General features: G+C 43.9%; 1 protein-coding gene across 3 annotated transcripts in view; it reads right to left on the bottom strand.

The window, feature by feature from the left end:
• The window catches only part of bcam (basal cell adhesion molecule (Lutheran blood group)), a 179,404-nt gene that overhangs the window by 67,480 nt on the left and 89,337 nt on the right, over nt 1-22,587 (bottom strand). For all 3 annotated transcript variants that reach the window (XM_061915021.1, XM_061915022.1, XM_061915023.1), the window contains exon 2: nt 2,370-2,497. In XM_061915021.1, the coding sequence (XP_061771005.1) occupies nt 2,370-2,497 (128 nt within the window). The remainder of the gene's footprint in view (nt 1-2,369; nt 2,498-22,587) is intronic.

Genomic DNA, 22,587 nt, shown 5'->3' with positions numbered 1-22,587 from the left:
TTTTCGCTATCTTCGAAACCACTATCCATTTCCCTGTGACGTCATACAGGGCTGCCAATACAAACAACATGGCGGTTACCACAACAAGATATAGCGACATTAGCTCGGATTCAGACTCGGATTTCAGCGGCTTAAGCGATTCAACAGATTACGCATGTATTGAAACAGATGGTCGGCAGATAGCGAAAACGAAATTGAAGAAGAAATTAAAGCTATTGAGCGAATAGCTATTGACGCTATTCGGCCATAGCGTGGGTGTACCTAATGAAGTGGCCCATAGCATGGCTGCCTTATTAGCATCGCCGGTAAAATGTGCGGACCAAACGATCAGGACTTTCGCATCTTGTGACACTGGAGCAACTTAAATCTGTCGATTGGTAAGTGTTTGTTTCGCATTAAATGTGGGTATCTAGTTTCAAATGTACAAACAGCTAGCGTAAATAGCATGTTAGCATCGATTAGCTGGCAGTCATGCCATGACCAAATATGTCTGATTAGCACATAAGTCAACAAAATCAACAAAACTCACCTTTGTGATTTTGTTGACTTAATGGTTGCAAATGCATCTGCAGGTTATCCATACATCTCTGTGTCATGTCTGTCTTAGCATCGCCGGTCAAATGTGGAGACACTCTGGCACATTCAATGGGGGTCTGGCGGCAGACGCTTTGGCATCTTGGGGCCAGTGGTGCAACTTGAATCCCTCCCTGTTAGTGTTGTTACACCCTCCGACAACACACCGACGAGGCATGATGTCTCCAAGGTTCCAAAAAATAGTCAAAAAAACGGAAAATAACAGAGCTGAGACCCGGTGTTTGTAATGTGTTGAAAATGAAAATGGCGGGTGTGTTACCTCGGCGACGTCACGTTCTGACATCATCACCACATGACCGATAAACAGAAAGGCGTTTAATTCGCCAAAATTCACCCATTTAGAGTTCGGAAATCGGTTAAAAAAATAGATTGTCTTTTTTCTGCACCATCAAGGTATATATTGACGCTTACATAGGTTTGCTGATAATGTTCCCCTTTAAAGTGCTTGATTTTCGCTCTCTGCGAAGACACTGGCCATTTCCCTGTGACGTCACACAGTGCTGCCAATGTAAACAAACAATGGGAATACCACAGCAAGATATAGCGACATTAGCTCGGATTCAGACTCGGATTTCAGCGACTTAAGCGATTCAACAAATTACGCATGTATTGAAACGGATGGTTGGAGTATGAAAATATTGAAGGAGAAACTGAAGCTATTGAGCGAATAGCTATAGACGCTATTCATAGCCATAGCATGGCCGAATAGCTGCGTTAGCATCGCCGGTAAAATGTGCGGACCAAACGATCAGGACTTTCGCATCTTGTGACACTGGACCAACTTAAATCCGTCGATTGGTAAGTGTTTGTTTCGCATTAAATGTGGGTGGAAGGAAACGTAATATAGTTGCAAATGCATCTGCAGGTTATCCATACATCTCTGTGCCATGTCAGCTTTAGCACCGCCGGTAAATAGCATGTTAGTATCGATTAGCATAGCATGTTAGCATCGATTCGCTGGCAGTCAACATCAACAAAACTCACCTTTGTGAATTCGTTGATTTTTTCGTTGCAAATGCATCTGCAGGTTATCCATACATCTCTGTGCCATGTCTGCTTTAGCACCGCCGGTAAGTAGCATGTTAGCATCGATTAGCGTAGCATGTTAGCATCGATTAGCTGGCAGTCACGCCGCGACCAAATATGTCTGATTAGCACATAAGTCAACATCAACAAAACTCACCTTTGTGAATTCGTTGATTTTTTCGTTGCAAATGCATCTGCAGGTTATCCATACATCTCTGTGCCATGTCTGTCTTAGCATCGCCGGTCAAATGTGGAGACACTCTGGTACATTCAATGGGGGTCTGGTGGCAGATTTCTTGCCAGTGGTGCAACTTGAATCCCTCCCTGTTAGTGTTGTTACACCCTCCGACAACAAACCGTCGAGGCATGATGTCTCCAAGGTTCCAAAAAATAGTCAAAAAAACGGAAAATAACAGAGTTGAGACCCGGTGTTTGTAATGTGTTGAAAATGAAAATGGTGGGTGTGTTACCTCGGCGACGTCACATTCTGACGTCATCGCCTCAGCGCGATAAACAGAAAGGCGTTTAATTTGCCAAAATTCACCCATTTAGAGTTCGGAAATCGGTTAAAAAAATAGATGGTCTTTTTTCTGCACCATCAAGGTATATATTGACGCTTACATAGGTCTGCTGATAATGTTCCACTTTAAAAAGATTGGGTTCCAACATCCTCTTCTAAACTTTCTGCCATTTTTCCCCTCCGCGTTTCAGCCCTTGTGTTTGAGCCCGGGTGACACGCCGCTACTTACGAACTGCCACTCCACCACGGTGTTGCTGGAGGACGCTGACACGGTGTACGTGCAGGGCATCTTGGCGTTGGCGTCTTTCAGCACTTCCACTTTCGGGGACACCTGCACGCTCACGGACGCACGGCAGACTGCGGAGACAACACACAACAAAACATGAAGCGATACGATTAAGGATGGGTGGGAAATCAATCAATCAATCAATCAATCAATCAATGTTTATTTATATAGCCCCAAATCACAAATGTCTCAAAGGACTGCACAAATCATTACGACTACAACATCCTCGGAAGAACCCACAAAAGGGCAAGGAAAACTCACACCCAGTGGGCAGGGAGAATTCACATTCAGTGGGACGCCAGCGACAATGCTGACTATGAGAAACCTTGGAGAGGACCTCAGATGTGGGCAACCCCCCCCCTCTAGGGGACCGAAAGCAATGGATGTCGAGCGGGTCTAACATGATACTGTGAAAGTTCAATCCATAGTGGCTCCAAGACAGCAGTGAGAGTCCCGTCCACAGGAAACCATCTCAAGCGGATCAGCAGCGTAGAGATGTCCCCAACCGATACAGGCGAGCGGTCCATCCTGGGTCCCGACGAGCGGTCCATCCTGGGTCTCGACTCTGGACAGTCAGTACTTCATCCATGGTGATCGGACCGGACCCCCTCCACAAGGGAGGGGGGGACATAGGAGAAAGAAAAGAAGCGGCAGATCAACTGGTCTAAAAAGGAGGTCTATTTAAAGGCTAGAGTATACAGATGAGTTTTAAGATGAGACTTAAATGCTTCTACTGAGGTAGCATCTCGAACTGTTACCGGGAGGGCATTCCAGAGTACTGGAGCCCGAACGGAAAACGCTCTATAGCCCGCAGACTTTTTTTGAGCTCTAGGAATCACTAATAAGCCGGAGTCTTTTGAACGCAGATTTCTTGCCGGGACATACGGTACAATACAATCGGCAAGATAGGCTGGAGCTAGACCGTGTAGTATTTTATACGTAAGTAGTAAAACCTTAAAGTCACATCTTAAGTGCACAGGAAGCCAGTGCAGGTGAGCCAGTACAGGCGTAATACGATCAAACTTTCTTGTTCTTGTCAAAAGTCTAGCAGCCGCATTTTGTACCAACTGTAATCTTTTAATGCTAGACATTGGGAGACCCGAAAATAATACGTTACAGTAATCGAGACGAGACGTAACAAACGCATGGATAATGATCTCGGCGTCTTTAGTGGACAAAATGGAGCGAATTTTAGCGATATTACGGAGATGAAAGAAGGCCGTTTTAGTAACGCTTTTAATGTGTGACTCAAAGGAGAGAGTTGGGTCGAAGATAATACCCAGATTTTTTACAGAGTCACCTTGTTTTATTATTTGGTTGTCAAATGTTAAAGTTGTATTATTAAATAGAGGTCGGTGTCTAGCAGGACCGATAATCAGCATTTCCGTTTTTTTGGCATTAAGTTGCAAAAAGTTAGCGGACATCCATTGTTTAATTTCATTAAGACACGCTTCCAACTGACTACAGTCCGGCGTGTTGGTCAGCTTTAGGGGCATGTAAAGTTGGGTGTCATCAGCATAACAGTGAAAGCTAATACCGTATTTGCGTATGACGTCACCTAGCGGCAGCATGTAGATGCTGAAGAGTACAGGGCCAAGGACCGAACCCTGGGGAACTCCACACGTTACCTTAACATAGTCCGAGGTCACACTGTTATAGGAGACGCACTGCATCCTATCAGTAAGATAAGAGTTAAACCATGACAGGGCTGAGTCTGAAATACCAATTCGTATTTTGATACGCTCTAATAAAATATTATGATCGACGGTATCGAAAGCAGCGCTAAGATCGAGGAGCAGCAACATAGATGACGCATCAGAGTCCATCGTTAGCAATAGATCATTAGTCAGTTTTGCGAGGGCTGTCTCAGTCGAGTGATTTGCCCTGAAACCGGATTGAAAGGTTTCACATAGATTGTTAAACGCTAAGTGCTCATTTAGCTGCTCTGCAACAATTTTTTCGAGGATTTTCGAAATAAAGGGAAGGTGAGACACCGGTCGGTAGTTTACCATGAGGTCTGGATCGAGGTTAGGTCTTTTAAGGAGAGGATGAATAACCGCTTTTTTGAATGCAACGGGAACAGTGCCCGAGGAAAGTGATAAGTTTATAATATTTAGCACTGATGGACCTAATAATACAAAAAGTTCCTTGATAAGTTTCCCAGGAAGTGGGTCAAGTAAACATGTTGTTTGTTTTATTCCATTTACACGTTGTAACAATCCTTCTAATGTTATTTCATCAAAACGAGAGAAACTATTTTGGATATTTGCAGTATCCGCCGTATATACAATCGTATCTGTGTTACTATAACCCCGTTGTAGCTGGGACGCATTGTCTTTAATCTCCTTTCTAATAAGTTCAATTTTCTTATTAAAGAACTTCATAAAGTCATCTGCCGAATGGGTGGAGCTACTGGAAGGAGTCCCTTGTTGGGTTAGCGATGCTACTGTACTAAACAAAAATTTTGGATCGTTTTTATTAATGCGGATGAGATTTGAGTAATAATTAGTTTTAGCTAAGGTAAGCATGCGTTTATAAGTTATTAAACTATCACTCCATGCTTGATGGTGCACCTCAAGTTTAGTCGTGCGCCATTTGCGTTCCAGCTTTCTACATAATAATTTCTGAGCTCTAGTTTCTTCAGTAAACCATGGCGTACGCCTTTTTGGAGCCTTTTTTAACTTCAGCGGTGCTATACTATCAATGGTTTCGCGCAGGGCGTTGTTAAAGTTGTTAGTGAGGTTATCAATAGAGCCCACATACTTTGGGAACGGTGCCATTACCGAGGGCAGTAGGTCCGCAAGAGTCGTCGTTGTGGCAGCATTAATGTTGCGGCTGCTATAGCAGTTATTATTATTATTAGCTTGCCGAACATGAGTCTGAACTTCGAATTTTATAAGGTAATGATCGGACATTACTTTAGTATACGGGAGTATCGTAACTTTTGAGACGGTGATACCTCTGACAAGCACTAGGTCTATCGTATTACCGCTGCGATGCGTCGGTTCATTTATTATTTGTGTAAGACCACAGCTATCAATTATAGTCTGGAGCGCCACGCACGGTGGGTCCAATGGGGTATTCATATGGATATTAAAGTCCCCCATTATAATTATATTATCGGCGTGCGTCACTAGATCAGCAACAAACTCTGAGAATTCACTAATAAAGTCCGAATAGGGCCCTGGGGGGCGGTAGATAACGGCCAGGCACAGAGGCAGAGGTGTGGCAGACTTCATAGAAAGCACCTCAAACGATTTATATTTATTATTTAAGTTAGGACTAAAGTTAAAGTTTTCGTTGTATATTAGTGCGACACCCCCTCCCCTTTTGAGGTGACGGGCAATATGCGCATTCGTATAGTTAGGAGGGGATGCCTCATTTATCGCAAAAAAGTCGTCTGGTTTAAGCCAGGTTTCGCTAAGACCGATGACGTTAAGGTTGTTGTCTCTAATGACCTCATTGACTAATAACGTTTTGGGAGACAAAGATCTGATGTTTAGAAAGCCCATATTATAGGTAGTGGGCTGTTTTAAGGAGTTGTTGATAAAATTATCCGTAGTAGCAATATTAATAATGTTGCGTTTATTATGCGCAGTGTACTTAAAATAATTACGACCATATCTAGGAATTGATATGACGGGAATTTTCAGATTATCTACTTGGCGCTGCGATAAACTGAACGCATCATAATTTGCCACCTCAGTAGAACGCATGTCTAACTCTGACGAAGTCATAGACACAGTAGAAAAAACATTTTGTGAGTTGTGTATTATTCTACGAAAATTGCTATGTGTACAGGGATCATCCAGCCTGGCGCTGGCTAGTTCTAACTTAACTGACTCCATACCCAGGCTAGCAGGCTCTGTAATTGCCTGTGACCGGGCTTGCTCTAGTGCAGTTAGTCAAATGCCATCAAACTTGTACAGCATAACACAGTAAGAAAGGGGTGTCCAAACTTTTTCCACCAGGGGCCAAACACGGCCATTTTCATATGTTTTATTTTAAAAACCAATGCAATATGTGTATAAAAATATACATTTAGGCCTACACTCGGGCAGCGGCTTTTTGCGATCTCCTGGATAGGAGGAAGAGGAGTCCTGATAATCTTTTTCCGCCGTCCTCACCAGTCTCTGAAGAGACTTCCAGTCTGAGGCATTGCAGGCTCCAGTCCAGACAGAGATGCTGGCAGGAGGGAGCTGTGCTCTTTTCATCCGACGCAAAAAGTGCATGCGCTGCTGAGCTCTTTTTACAAGAGCTCCGGTGTGTAGAGACCAGGTTATATTGTCAGTGACCTCAACCTCTCACACGAGATACACCCAAGCACGGGGCCAGATGAGGTGGTTCGGGCGTCTGGTCAGGATGCCACCCGGACGCCTCCTTAGGGAGGTGTTTAGGGCACGTCTGAACGGTAGGAGGCCACGGGGAAGACCCGGGTCATGTTGGAAAGACTATGTCTCCTGGCTGGCCTGAGAACGCCTCGGGATACCCCAGGAGGAGCTGGACCGAGTGGTTGGGGAGAGGGAAGTCTGGGCTTCCCTGCTTAGGCTGCTGCCCCCGCGACCCGACCTCGGATAAGCAGAGGAAGATGGATGGATGGATGGATTCAAAAGGTTAAATGATAAATGGGTTGTACTTGTATAGCGCTTTTCTACCTTCAAGGTACTCAAAGCGCTTTGACACTACTTCCACATTTACCCATTCACACACTGATGGAGGGAGCTGCCATGCAAGGCGCTCACCAGCACCCATCAGGAGCAAGGGTGAAGTGTCTTGCTCAAGGACACAACGGACATGACAAGGTTGGTACTAGGTGGGATTTGAACCAGTGACCCTCGGGTTGCGCACGGCCACTCTTCCACTGCGCCACGCCGTTCAGAGAATCTGAAGAAATCACTGCACGTAAGCAATGACATTACGGACCTTCGACCCCTCAGGCGATACTGCATCAAAAAGCGACAACAGTGTGTAAAGGATATCACCACATGGACTCAGGAACAATTCAGAAAACTACTTTCAGTAACTACAGTTGGTCGCTACATCTGTAAGCACAATTTAAAACGCTATACTAAGCAAAGTTAAAGCCATTTATCAACAACACCCAGAAATGCCACTGGACTGATGAAAACATATGTTTAGTTATTTCTCCCTTTTTTGTTAAGTACGTAACTCCACCTGTTCGTTCATAGTTTTGATGCCCTCAGTGACAATCTACAACGTAAATAGTCATGTAAATAAAGAAAAAGGCATTGAAATGAGAAGGTGTGTCCAAACTTTTGACCTGTACTGTACATCCCAGTTTACTTTCTATTGTGAGATCATGTAAGTATAAGAAATATATACATTTATTCTGGAGAGAAAGCCGTTGAATAACCCCAGCAAAAAAAAAACAATCTATAAATAATACATGGACAATGTCGTCAGTTTCTCAGCTACAAAATCCACACTTGAATAATTGATGCGTTGCGAGAAAGCTGCCGAGAAGAGCGGGAAAAGTGGATAAGAGAGAGTACGAGGAAGATGAGAGTTTGACCCCCCTAACATGCTTCAAAACACACCAAATTTACACACACACGTCAGGACTGGCGAAAATTGCGTTTTAATCAAAAAAACCAAACCCCAAAACTAAAAAATTGCGCTCTAGCGCCCACTAGGAAAAAACACAGACAAAACTGCTTATAACTTCCGTTAGGAATGTCTTAGAGACATGAAACAAAAAAACTATGTAGGTCTCACTTGGACCTATATTTCATACACTGACCTCCTTCAGCAAAAATCAACAGGAAGTTGGCAAAAACCCCTTCAAAACAAAAGTTCCCTAAAAAAGTCATTTTTGCCTCTTTTAGCTGTAATTTAACCCCCTTAAAATACTTCAAAACTCACCAAACTGGACAAACACATCAGGACTGGCGAAAATTGCCATCTAATAAAAAACCTAACCCCAAAACTAAAAATTGCGCTCTAGCGCCCCCTAAGAATAAAACACAGACAAAACTGCTCCTAGGAAGAAAACACAGACAAAACTGCTTGTAACTTCCGTTAGGAATGTCGTAGAGACATGGAACAAAAACCTTTATGTAGGTCTTACTTAGACCTACATTTCAATAATTGACATCCTTCAGCAAAAATCAACAGGAAGTTGGCAATTACCCCTTCAAAACAAAAGTTTTGTCAAAACCCGTCACCTTTTTTTCAAATATTATCTCCTCAGAGCACATTTGTTGTGTCGGCTTCAAACTCGCACAGGAAATAGATTGAACCCTTTTGATTAAAAGCTGCGCAAAGAGTTTTTCTAACTGCTCCAGTTTTGATTTTACGAGCCTTCAAATAATTGCTGCGCTGCTGCCGTCTCAAGATGGCCGCTTAAAAGCAGGAAGCACCAGCGTGACCACACAATGCAGAGAAGGTAGGTAATGTGCGGGTAAAGATATGTTGACTGGGTGAAAGAAGGAAGCACCAGTTTGACTCCAGGATACAGAGAAGGTAGGTAACGTGCAGGTAAAGATATGTTGTCTGGGTGATGGCAGGAAGCACCGGTGTGTATGGGTGAAAGAAAGAAGCACCAGTGTGACCCCGGGATGCAGGGAAGGTAGGTAAAGTGCAGGTAAAGATACGTTGAATGGGTAGAGGCAGGAAACACCAGCAAAAGTCGGTCCTGTTCATCGCTGCTTGCAGCTTAAATTTTTCTTCATGTCATATTATGATCCTTCCGGTGCTGATAGAGTTTGTATCCAATCAGAATTCAGCTAGCTTTCGTTGCCATGCTGTGCCAAGTCTGCCCGAATACTTCAGAATCAACAATGCGGGCGTACATCCAGACACAAAAATTTGACGGACAATTGCAATAGCCAATCAGATCACGAGTTGTTGAAGTAAGGTCTTGTAGCTGGCCTATGGTAGACATATCGTGTGATGTTATGAGCTGGGTACCATAAGAACTCCATTACCCAGCATGCCACAGTAGCGAAGCGCGAGCGCAGTAGCCCCGTTTAGCCATGACATGGCAGCGGGATGTTTTTGATGAGCACCTTGTGGAGTAAACTTTTCAAGAACTCCGCCTCGTCTGCATCTTTTATGATTGGACAAGGCAACACATATATTTGCAAGGCCATTTTCAAGAAGGATATTTAAAGAGAAACTACATCTTGTGAGACGGTGTCGGCCAACCCCGGAAGTTCGAATGAGTTCTACAAGTTGTGAGTTTAGATATTTTATGTATTTATTTTTTCAGGTTTAATCGTTATGATCCGATGCCCGGATCATACCATATTGTTGCTTTGTTCTTTTTTATATCACATTTTGTAGTTTGACTTCCTTATTTCGGGCTTCACGATGGCAGAAGGGGTTAGTGCGTCTGCCTCACAATACGAAGGTCCTGCAGTCCTGGGTTCAAATCCAGGCTCGGGATCTTTCTGTGTGGAGTTTGCATGTCCTCCCCGTGAATGCGTGGGTTCCCTTCGGGTACTCCGGCTTCCTCCCACTTCCAAAGACATGCACCTGGGGATAGGTTGATTGGCAACACTAAATGGTCCCTAGTGTGTGAATGTGAGTGTGAATGTTGTCTGTCTAACTGTGTTGGCCCTGCGATGAGGTGGCGACTTGTCCAGGGTGTACCCCGCCTTACGCCCGATTGTAGCTGAGATAGGCGCCAGCGCCCCCCCACGACCCCAAAAGGGAATAAGCGGTAGAAAATTGATGGACTTCCTTATTTCCTGTTTTGCTCTGTCACCATGGTTGCATATTGTTTCCACCTGCTACTCTCGGTTTTGATTACCGCCTTATTTAAGCCTGCCCCTTTTGTTCTTTCGGTCTCGGATCCTCATTTGTTTACACGCAACAAGCGACGACTGCTATTCATTGTTGTCCTCTCGCTAGCTTTCACGCTACGCCTAGTTTTTCCCTAGCTCTCATGCTAGTAGCATTTGTTTTTATTTTTTGTGCCTTTGTGCCAATTGTAGTGTTTCCCTAGCTCCCCTGCTAGCGCCATTTGTTTGCCTTATCTGCCCAGCACCAGTTTTTTTTGTTCTAGCCTGTTTTATTAGTTAAATAAATCTTTGTTTTTTTACCCAACGCATCCACGGAGGAACAAAGCCGGCATCGCTATGCCCACCAAGTCTCACATGAATATGCCATTTGTTGATCAACAAATCACCGTTGTCACTTGGAACGTTATGTTTTTACTTTTCCCTCTCGTTCCCCAGTTGGCTCGCCCATCTCTCTGCCTGCAGACCAAGCCTCACGTTACCAGTTTACGACGGGCTCTCTTCTGACGGATCGTCAGACTCATCTGATCCGCCGCCAAACATTGTGCAAACGTCCAAGAGTGTTCGAGTGAACCGAAGGCACCACTGCCCCGGATTTAAGAGTCCCCTGCGACAGTAAGTAATGCTTGGGAAAACACACACACACATGCAAACACACAAACACACACATCAGATCAAGTGACTCACTGGCACATGTCGAAAGAGCCCGAATGTAACACACTTACTGTCTGTTTGTTCTTTCCAAAAAAGAACTCAATTGGCCTCTAGCAGTTGAAAGTGTCCGACATCAAAGCCCGAGCAGAGTCTAAATGTAAAATCCAATCGTATTATAAATATTCAGTACAGGCAGAAAGTGTCAGGCTTGCCACTTTGTGTTATAGTTTTTCCTCCGAGTGTGTTTAGTATTTCCTGTTTTTAGTTTCTGTCCGCGCTCTTATTTTGTCTGTTTCCTGTTTTTTTCCACACCTGGTGTCAATCAGCCCGCTCCTATTTGTACCTGCTTTGACTTCCAGTCAGGGCTGGATTATTGTCATGTCGATGTAACTTCCGTATTGTTGCTCCTGTCGTGTCATTGCAGCGTAGCTGTAAGCTATATCCAGTATCTGTTTGTAGCTTACTGTCTTTTGTTCCCTGCTTCCGTTTTGTTTTTATTCTCAATCAATCAATCAATCAATCAATCAATGTTTACTTATATAGCCCTAAATCACTAGTGTCTCAAAGGGCTGCACAAACCACAACACAAACCACTACGACATCCTCGGTAGGCCCACATAAGTCAGTGGGACGTCGGTGACAATGAGGACTATGAGAACCTTGGAGAGGAGGAAAGCAATGGATGTCGAGCGGGTCTAACATGATACTGTGAAAGTTCAATCCATAATGGATCCAACACAGTCGCAAGAGTCCAGTCCAAAGTGGATCCAACACAGCAGCGAGAGTCCCGTTCACAGCGGAGCCAGCAGGAAAACATCCCAAGCGGAGGCGGATCAGCAGCGCAGAGATGTCCCCAGCCGATACACAGGCAAGCAGTACATGGCCACCGGATCGGACCGGACCCCCTCCACAAGGGAGAGTGGGACATAGGAGAAAAAGAAAAGAAACGACAGATCAACTGGTCTAAAAATGGAGTCTATTTAAAGGCTAGAGTAAACAAATGAGTAACGACTTCTGTTTTCCTGCTCGCTACCCGCTAGCTTTTCCATGCTAGGCCCTTTTTGTTTTTGCTAGCTTCCATGTTGAGCTCCTTTTATTTTCTAGCTCCCATGCTAGCTCTCTTAGTTGTTTATCCGCCTCGTGCGCACTTTGGTTTGTTCTTGTTTTAGTGTCTTTAATAAATCATGTTTTCCTATCCAATGCCTGCCTCCCTCTCTGCATCTTGGGGTTTGTCACAAACGCTCTCTGACAAAAAGTTTGGACACACTTGTGATTGATTGACTGAAACTTGTATTAGTAGATTGCACAGTACATAGTCGTAATGATTTGTGCAGTCCTTTGAGACATTTGTGATTTGGGGCTATATAAATAAACATTGATTGATTAATTGTTTATGCTGATAGTATATATTTGTACCATGAATTGATTAACGTGGACCCCGACTTAAACAAGTTGAAAAACTTATTGGGGTGTTACCATTTAGTGGTCAATTGTACGGAATATGTACTGTACTGTGCAATCTACTAATAAAAGTTTAAATCAATCAATCAATCAATCAAGATACACAAGGCAGCTGGAGAGACAGAGCTGGGCAATTAGAGCCTAATTAGGCAGTCCTTTTTGTCCACTGTGAGCCTAGAGCCAGATGCCAGTGAAATGTTCGGATCGGGGGGGTTTGAAGGATGGGCTTGCAACAAGGGGGTCTCGTTAGCTGATGCAGGCCCGATAATCCGATTTGGAGAGAGGGAAAGTGTGTGTGTGTGTGTGTGTGTGTGTGTGGGAGAGAGAGATGGGGTGCATGGCCGGGTAGCGAGACAGATGGAAAAGAGACGGTCATACTGTGGTGCACATCACAGACACACCTACAGTTGATCTATAATGGATGTTATATTTATGAGCTGCTACGGTTAAGTACAGTATATGTGTGTGTGTGTGTGTGTGTGTGTGTGTGTGTGCGCCTCAAACCTTTATTGTGAGGCCATTTTGGTTGGTCCGCACAAAGAAAAATGCTAGGATGAGCTCCTTTTACCCTGTTAGACTATCTGAACGAATGAATGGTTTATTTGGAGCCATGCAAACAAAACAAGAGAATGACATAAAATACAAAAGAAATATATAAATTAGGGGTGGGCAAATTAATGCGTTAATTATGAGTTAACTCATCAATCTATTAACGCCGACAATTATTTTATCGCACATTTGCGTATGTTGTTTACATGCTTTTATTTTGTTAACGCCTTTTCTTAACAAGATGGCGTCGCCCGGCGTGGAGGGGCTCTTGGTAAAGATGGAACATTTGGCAAAAATATCGGACAATTCTGCAAATTTCCTGGCTGGCTTACAGCGTGGTCACTCCGGGATCACTTACGACCGCCAGACAATTCTGGATGTGGATAGATCGGGCCGTTTTGGACTGAATGAGGCGTGCTTGCTAGACCGGCTAGCTAGCATGGGAATACTTTGCCGGCTACATCCAGCGGCCTGTGAAGCAGCGGAGTATATGTGTTGTCTGTCTATTTATGAATAATGCAGACCAGGAGTGTTGGCTGAGTTCTTAACGTTTGCTTTCAGAGCGTGCATATCACAACATACAAGATGCCGTCATGGCGACACAACCTATACATGCTCCTCACTCCTGTTGCATGCTGGGTAGGGTAGTTCTTTTATTCCCTGGCTCATAACATCACAATATAGTACCATGTATATGATGCCTTCAGTTTATCAAAGCACCAGGCAAACAATCGGAAAATTCCCATCATATCAATTCCTAAATATGGTCATAATTATTTTAAGTGCACTACGCAGAATAAACTCAACATTATTAATATTGCTACTACGGATAATTGGATCAAAAATTCCCTAAAACAGTCCACTACCTATAATATAGGTTTTTTAAACATAAGATCCCTGATAAAAAAAATGTTTCTGCTGTTACCTCAGAAATTGCCTGTTCAGATGTTATGATTGTGGCTCAGAGATTTGTATGTAGATTATATTTATTTTCCATAACAAACAGGATAACTTAAATACCCTGGCAGTGGCAATAAGCTTAAATGTTTGTATTTACATTTTTGGAGTTGATTTTCATCAAATATGCTATTTAACTGCTACTGTTTAACAAGGAGCCTTAAAGATTAAAAAAAAAAAAACATATTTTGTTATGGTTTGAAAATGAAAAATATCAAAATGGCCCCGCATGCTTACATTTTTTCCGTGTGTGGCCCTCTGTGGAAAAAGTTTGGACACCCCTGGCTTACGGGGTCGCGGGTGGCTGCTGGAGCCTTTCTCGGCTGCATTCGGGCGGAAGGCGGGGTATACCCTGGACAAGTCGCCACAGATAGACAACATTCACACTCACATTCACACACTAGGGACCATTTAGTGTTGCCAATCAACCTATCCCCAGGTGCATGTCTTTGGAGGTGGGAGGGGCCTATCCCCAGGTGCATCTCTTTGGAAGTGGGAGGGGCCTATCCCCAGGTGCATGTCTTTGGAAGTGGGAGGGGCCTATCCCCAGGTGCATGTCTTTGGAAGTGGGAGGGGCCTATCCCCAGGTGCATGTCTTTGGAGGTGGGAGGGGCCTATCCCCAGGTGCATGTCTTTGGAGGTGGGAGGAAGCCGGAGTACCCGCAGGGAACCCACACAGTCACGGCGAGAACATGCAAACTCCGCACAGAAATATCCAGAAACCGGGATGGAACTCAGGACTAAAAACCGTTGCATGTCTCATTTGCACCCCCGGTGGTGAAAACTATCAAAATGAGGGTGGTCCCAAAAAGGAGGGATTTTTCAAATTGACTGCGTGTCGGTTTTCAAAGTGCTAACCCTCTGGTCAACATATGAAACAACAAGTGTGTGTAAAAAACTTGAAGTGCTCCCCCTCTGGCCAACGTATGTAATAACAAGTGTGTGTAAGAAAATGAAATGCGCCCCTTTTGGCCCAAAAAAAAAAAAAAAAAGTAAAATATGTATATAGAGATATACTGTCTGTGATGAGGTGGCGACTTGTCCAGGGCGTACCTCGCCTACCGCCCGATTGTAGCTGAGATAGGCACCAGCGCCCCCCGCGACTCCAAATGGGAATAAGCGGTAGAAAATGGATGGACTGTGTGTCGCTTTTAAAAGTGCTAACCCTTTGGTCATCATATGAAATAACAAGTGTGTGTAAAAAACTTGAAGTGCTCCCCCTCTGGCCAACGTATGTAATAACAAGTGTGTGTAAGAAATTGAAATGCGCCCCTTCTAGCCTAAATTAATTTAAAAAAAGTAACATAAATATGTGTATAGAGATATGCTGTCCGTGATGAGGTGGCGACTTGTCCAGGGCGTACCCCGCCTACCGCCCGATTGTAGCGGAGATAGGCACCAGCGCCCCCCGCGACCCCAAATGGGGATAAGCGGTAGGAAATGGATGGACTGTGTGTCGGTTTTAAAAGTGCTAACCCTCTGGTCAACATATGAAATAACAAGTGTGTTTTGGTTTTGGTCAGGTTATGTTTTGGACATTTTAGTTCTGTCTTGGCACTTCCTGGTTTGTTTTCGTCTCCATGCCATCTCATTAGTTTTCACCTGTCCCTGTTCTCAGCCTCACACCTGTTTTCACTAATGATCACGGCTACTTAAGTCACTCTTTTTCTTGTCTTCATTCTGGGATCTTCACACTCGCACACATGCTACCCATGCTGCACCTTCTTCACGCCCTCATTTATCTGCTTCATGCCTTGCCACGCTGTTCATTTTCATCCACGTAAGTTTTGTATTTATGCCACCGTGCACTCTTTTGTTTCTTTAGTCTTGCCATCGTGCTGTTTAAGTTTATAGTTAAATCGTCTTTCATGCCATTGAGCAAGTGATTTTGTTTTCCCTGTTTTGTATATATTATATAATAAACAACTATGTACTCACATCCACGCCTCGCTCGTGTTGATCCTCATCTGCATCGAAGAAACAATCCATGTCCAAGCCAAGTTGTGACAATAATGTTGTAAATACAAATCTTTATATATCTAGAAAGGGTGGTAGGCATTTTTCGGAGGTCCCCAGAAGGTCAGAAATACAAAAATGTGTGTGTGAGATCTTTAAAGCACGGTGGCAGAGTGGAGAGAACCCAGAGACCCGTATCAGTCCCACATCTCCTGAAAAGTTAATGCACAGACATCTTCAATGCTCTGGCTGTCTTTTATGTAGTTTAAAAAAAAAATCTCTGCTGCACAAACGCGCATCATTACTAAAAGAGAGGCTCTTTTCTCGCCCTCTTCACCTACTGTCATATTCTGGACATCAAACCACTTTTCTTCTCAAAGAGCATTGTTTAAAGGCCGACTGGAAGTCACTACTAGCGACCACGCAGTCTGATAGTTTATATATCAGTGATGAAATATTAACATTGCAACACATGCCAATACGGCCGGGTTAGTTTACGATAGAGATGCACCGATTAATCGGTAACCGAATACATTCGGCCGAATATGGCAAAAAAAAAGCCACATTCGGCCTTCGGTGGAATGAGTTAAACACCTAGGGAGGCGTTCTGGTGGCATCCTGACCAGATGCCCGAACCACCTCATCTGGCTCCTCTCCATGTGGAGGAGCAGCGACTTTACTTTGAGTTCCTCCCAGATGGCAGAGCTTCTCACCCTATCTCTAAGGGAGAGACCCAAACTCATTTGGGCCGCTTGTACCCGTGATCTTATCCTTTCGGTCATGACCCAAAGCTCATGACCATAGGTGAGGATGGGAACGTAGATCGACCGGTAAATTGAGAGCTTTGCCTTCCGGCTCAGCTCCTTCTTCACCACAACGGATCGGTACAACGTCCGCATTACTGAAGACGCCGCACCGATCCGCCTGTCGATCTCACGATCCACTCTTCCCTCACTCGTGAACAAGACTCCTATGTACTTGAACTCCTCCACTTGGGGCAGGGTCTCCTCCCCAACCCGGAGATGGCACTCCACCCTTTTCCCGGCGAGAACCATGGACTCGGACTTGGAGGTGCTGATTCTCATTCCGGTCGCTTCACACTCGGCTGCAAACTGATCCAGTGAGAGCTGAAGATCCCGGTCAGATGAAGCCAACAGGACCACATCAGCTGCAAAAAGCAGAGACCTAATCCTGCGGTCACCAAACCGGAACGCCTTGACTGCGCCTAGAAATTCTGTCCATAAAAGTTATGAACAGAATGGGTGACAAAGGACAGCCTTGGCGGAGTCCAACCCTCACTGAAAACAGGTCCGACTTACCGCCGGCAATGCGGACCAAGTTCTGGCACTGATCATACAGGGAGCGGACCGCCACAATCAGACAGTCCGATACCCCATACTCTCTGAGCACTCCCCACAGGACTTCCCCAGGGACACGGTCCAATGCCTTCTCCAAGTCCACAAACCAGTGGACAAGTGAGACAAAAAAAAAAAGGACTCTCTAACCCAAACAGTGCCTCTGCTGTTAGATGTCAGCCAGAGAGTAGCATCGTGCTCCCAAGTGTGTTTGTGTGCGTGGGTACCGGTATCAAAGAGTATGTGTGGTCCAAAACAATGTTAGCCGGATTATTGTGTGTTTGTGTGTGTTTGGACTGTTGGCAAAGCAAACGGGAACAAGAATCAACCTCAAAAGTCACCTGAAAGAAGGTCAACTAAAACAACTGCAAAGAAGTCCATTAAGGGAGAAAGCCTAACCATACAATTCTTATTCAGATCATTCATAACTCTCAGACAGAAAAGGTAATTAACTTTTAAAGCATATTTACAAAACATGTAAAAGAATATATGTTCAGTTTGTTATTTTCAGAACGGTTGTTACGGCGGGGTGTTATGTTCATGCATGGATCCTTTCCCCAGGATGCAGACGGAATTCCGGACGTAGCGCGCAGGTAGGATAACGATTTATTCTTAGGGGTGTAACGGTACGTGTATTTGTATTGAACAGTTTCGGTACGGGGGTGTACCGAATGAGTTTCTAAGCCAAAGTCTTAACAAGCTGCTTTGCTTCCTCTGCCTCTGTCTCGGCACCCAGCATTGTCCCACCCACACAACCACCTGATTGGTTACATATAGAGTGGTAACAGCCAATCAGCAGTGCCTATTCAGAGCGCATTTAGTAAATGCTTCACCATCGAGTAGATATGTGTTTAGCAGGTGAGCATAAGGCAGCGTACTCTCCCCAAATGACAATAAACACCTCCCAGTCAACTACTTCTAACATCACTATGAGCCTGTTGACCTTCTAGAACAGGGGTAGGGAACCTATGGCTCTAGAGCCAGATGTGGCTCTTTGGATGACTGCATCTGGCTCTCGGATACATCTGAGCTGACATTGCTTAACACGATAAGTAATGAATAATTCCACTTGTAATCACAGTGTTAAAAATAACGTTCAAAATATAAAACATTCTCGTGCTTTTTTATGTTCAAGAAGTTGCGTTAATGGTAAGAAGTAATTTATTTATTATTGGTTAGTGTTGGGCTTGCCCTCCTGGGGGTTCTTCAGACCACCAAGCACCGACATGAGAGCCCGTTTCAGGGTTTACATTATTGTTTGATTTTTCAATAAGTCTCTCAGTTGCTTTCCAGCAATTGTATTTTTCTCTCTCGCACGCGCTCTGGCTCCAGCTCCAACCCCGTCCCTTCTCCTGGCTGCTGCTTATAACAGAGCGTAAGGTGATTAGATAACAAGGCCCAGGTGGGCCATCTACGCACCTGTCGCTGATTTTGAGTCTGGTCCTGGGACACCCAAGTTTGCTGCACCCCTCCACAGTTAGCTTCAGAATAACAATGTTATTACAAAGAATAAGAGACCTATTATACTCTAGAAATGTTTGTCTTACTTAAGAATGCACACGCTTAGTTGTGTTCCGTGTTAAAAAAAATATTATATGGCTCTTACGGAAATACATTTTTAAATATTTGGCTTTCATGGCTCTCTCAGCCAAAAAGGTTCCCAAACCCTTTTCTAGAAACTTAAACCGCAGCTCAGCTCGCTCGCAGTTCTGGCTTGAGGTGAAGGCTAATTAGCTTTTAGCGTAACTTTAGCTCGTTTTGCTGTGTGTGTGTTTTACGGACAGAAAAGCTTTGAATGGCAGGGTCCCTGCTATCACATGTTGATAAAAATATAACATTTACATAATAAAAATCAACTACAGGCTTCCCAAATGCTGTAGTAAATCAAGCGTGATGAGTTGACTTGAAACTGTTTAATGTTGCACTTTTTATATGTAGCGGAAAAGTTTGGTCATTTTATTTAATCAGTTTAATGTTGATTATCGTGGGCAGAATTATAATAGTGTTCCCAATGTTAAAAGAATAAAGCCATTGTTTACAAATCTTGTAAATAAATAACCAAAACATTTGTATTTTGTTGTTTTCTTACTGTACCGAAAATGAACCGAGCCATGACCTCTATACCGAGGTACGGACCAACGGAAATTTTTGTGTACCGTTACACCCCTATTTATTCTCCATAAATCGATCAAAATACAAAAGTACAGGAAAGTGGGCCGATAGCACGGGAACTAAGGAAGAAGCTAGCGTGAAAGTTTAGGAGAGAAACAGGCAAACAAATGGCGAAGCTTTGCTCAGGAATCAAAAAAGGTATCCAATGTAACAGTTATGTGAAGCAAACAAGACAGACTGAGTCTGGCAAAAAGCAGGACTACATAGTCTCTGATGAGTGGCATGGCAGCAGGTGAGCGTCCCGAACACTAATCAGACCACAGAACACTTTTCCACTTTGCATCAGTTCATCTTAGATGATCTCGGGCCCAGAGAAGCCAGAGGCGTTTCTGGGTGTTGTTGATAAATGGCTTTGGCTTTGCATAGTAGAGCTTTAACTTGCACTTACAGATGTAGCGACCAACTCTATTTAGTGACAGTGGTTTTCTGAAGTGTTCCTGAGCCCATGTGGTGATATCCTTTAGAGATTGATGTCGGTTTTTAATACAGTGCCGTCTGAGGGATGGAAGGTCACGGTCATTCAATGTTGGTTTCCGGCCATGCCGCTTACGTGGAGTGATTTCTCCAGATTCTCTGAACCTTTTGATGATATTATAGAGCGTAGATGTTGAAATCCCTAAATTTCTTGCAATTGCACTTTGAAAAAAGGTTGTTCTTAAACTGTTTGACTATTTGCTCACGCAGTTGTGGACAAAGGGGTGTACCTCGCCCCATCCTTTCTTGTGAAAGATTGAGCATTTTTTTTGGGAAGCTGTTTTTATACCCAATCATGGCACCCACCTGTTCCCAATTAGCCTGCACACCTGTGGGATGTTCCAAATAAGTGTTTGATGAGCATTCCTCAACTTTATCAGTATTTATTGCCACCTTTCCCAACTTCTTTGTCACATGTTGCTGGCATCAAATTCTTAAGTTAGTTATTATTTGGGGGAAAAAAAAGGTTTATGAGTTTGAACATCAAATATGTTGTCTTTGTAGCATATTCAACTGAATATGGCTTGAAAAGGATTTGCAAATCATTGTATTCTGTTTATATTTACATCTAAAAAACACTAACAAAGGAGGACATTTTGCTCTTTTATAACATGAACGACACATTTATATTAGACTCTTCTTTCATTGGCGGCAAACAAAACGAGGACATTTTTTTTTTTCAATAAACATCCGTTTACGTAACTAGCAACTTGCGGTGGGGCCCTGCCTTCAACACGTCGACTCTTTGTCTTTAAAAGTCATTTAAAAAAATGATAAAAATATAATTAATTTTACTAAATTAAAATATTTTTTCCTTTTATTGCTATAGTGATTAATTAATGGTGAAGTGGTTTGTTTTGTTACATTTCATGTTTGGAAAGACGAAAAACGATGTTTTATTTGAATTTTATTTTGTAAAATTAAATTCAAACACAAAGCGTTCTTCCGTTTCAAAGACCAATAACGAGGTTTAAAAAAAAAAAAAAAATGTCTGATTTTTATTTCAGATTTTTGAGTGTGAATGTTGTCTGTCTATCTGTGTTGGCCCTGCGATGAGGTGGCGACTTGTCCAGGGTGTACCCCGCCTTCCGCCCGATTGTAGCTGAGATAGGCACCAGCGCCCCCCGTGACCCCAAAGGGAATAAGTGGTAGAAAATGGATGGATGGATGGATGGACAATTTCCAGAGGTGTGGACTCGAGTCACAAGACCTGGACTCGAGTCAGACTCCATCCATCCATCCATTTTCTACCGCTTATTCCCTTTTGGGGTTGCGGGGGGCGCTGGCGCCTATCTCAGCTACAATCGGGCGGAAGGCGGGGTACACCCTGGACAAGTCGCCATCTCATCGCAGGGCCAACACAGATAGACAGACAACATTCACACTCACATTCACACACTAGGGACCATTTAGTGTTGCCAATCAACCTATCCCCAGGTGCATGTTTTTGGAAGTGGGAGGAAGCCGGAGTACCCGGAGGGAACCCACGCATTCACGGGGAGAACATGCAAACTCCACACAGAAAGATCCCGAGCCTGGATTTGAACCCAGGACTGCAGGAACTTCGTATTGTGAGGCTCGAGTCATGAATTTGATGACTTTAGACTCGACTTGACAAAATGTAAAAAGACTTGCAACTCGACTTAGACTTTAACATCAGTGACTTGTGACTTGACTTGGACTTGAGCCTTTTGACTTGACATGACTTGCTACTTTCCCCAAAACCCAACGATTAAAAAGTTATTCAGGAGCGCTCCGTATCTTCCATTGTGTACGCAAGTGTGTCAGCGTGTGTGCGATGATAGCCTGTGCGCTACCTGTCAGTACAACAGCCAATCAAATTACATCATGTTTTCGTCACACAGCATTCACCCAATCAAATTGCAGGAAAACCAACGAAGAAGAGCTTTCAAACAACAGAAGAATAAGTGAAGAAAATTATGCCTTGAAGTGTTTCGTTCGGGTATTAAAACCACGACTTGGTCAACAAAACAGGAATTGCCGTATGCAAAACATGCGGTTGGAAGATTACAGACGGAGACGCATCATTTTACAACTTCGTTCGACATTTGAAGTTGCACAAAGGGTACGTTTTGAATGTAAGCTAACGTTTATTGGCTGAGTAACGTGACTTTTATTTGCTGTGTAGTTAAATCAGTGAGGCTGTAAACTCACTGCTAACGTTAGAACCACAGACATCTTATAAGTAGACGCAGCATCGAGCGCTACTGCCTATTGCCGCAGACGAGACGCGGGGCCGCCATCTTGGAGTGGTGATCCGCTCCACTCAGTGCAATTCATTTGGCAGGAACAATGAACTGTCAGCACATTTAATTCAATCAATCAATCAATCAATGTTTACTTATATAGCCCTAAATCACTAGTGTCTCAAAGGGCTGCACAAACCACCACGACATCCTCGGTAGGCCCACATAAGGGCAAGGAAAACTCACACCCAGTGGGACGTCGGTGACAATGATGACTATGAGAACCTTAGAGAGGAGGAAAGCAATGGATGTCGAGCGGATCTAACATGATACTGTGAAAGTTCAATCCACAATGGATACAACCCAGTCACGAGAGTCCAGTCCAAAGAGGATCCAAGACACAGCAGCGAGAGTTTTAAGGTGAGACTTAAATGCTTCTACTGAGGTGGCATCGCAAACTGTTACCGGGAGGGCATTCCAGAGTACTGGAGCCCGAACGGAAAATGCTCTATAGCCCGCAGACTTTTTTTGGGCTTTGGGAATAACTAATAAGCCGGAGTCCTTTGAACGCAGATTTCTTGCCGGGACATATGGTACAATACAATCGGCAAGA

Source organism: Nerophis ophidion, linkage group LG11 (assembly GCF_033978795.1).
Source record: "Nerophis ophidion isolate RoL-2023_Sa linkage group LG11, RoL_Noph_v1.0, whole genome shotgun sequence".
Classification (NCBI taxonomy): Eukaryota; Metazoa; Chordata; class Actinopteri; order Syngnathiformes; family Syngnathidae; genus Nerophis; species Nerophis ophidion.
Note: the sequence above shows the minus strand (reverse complement) of the source record. Positions and strands in the feature narration are given on the sequence as shown.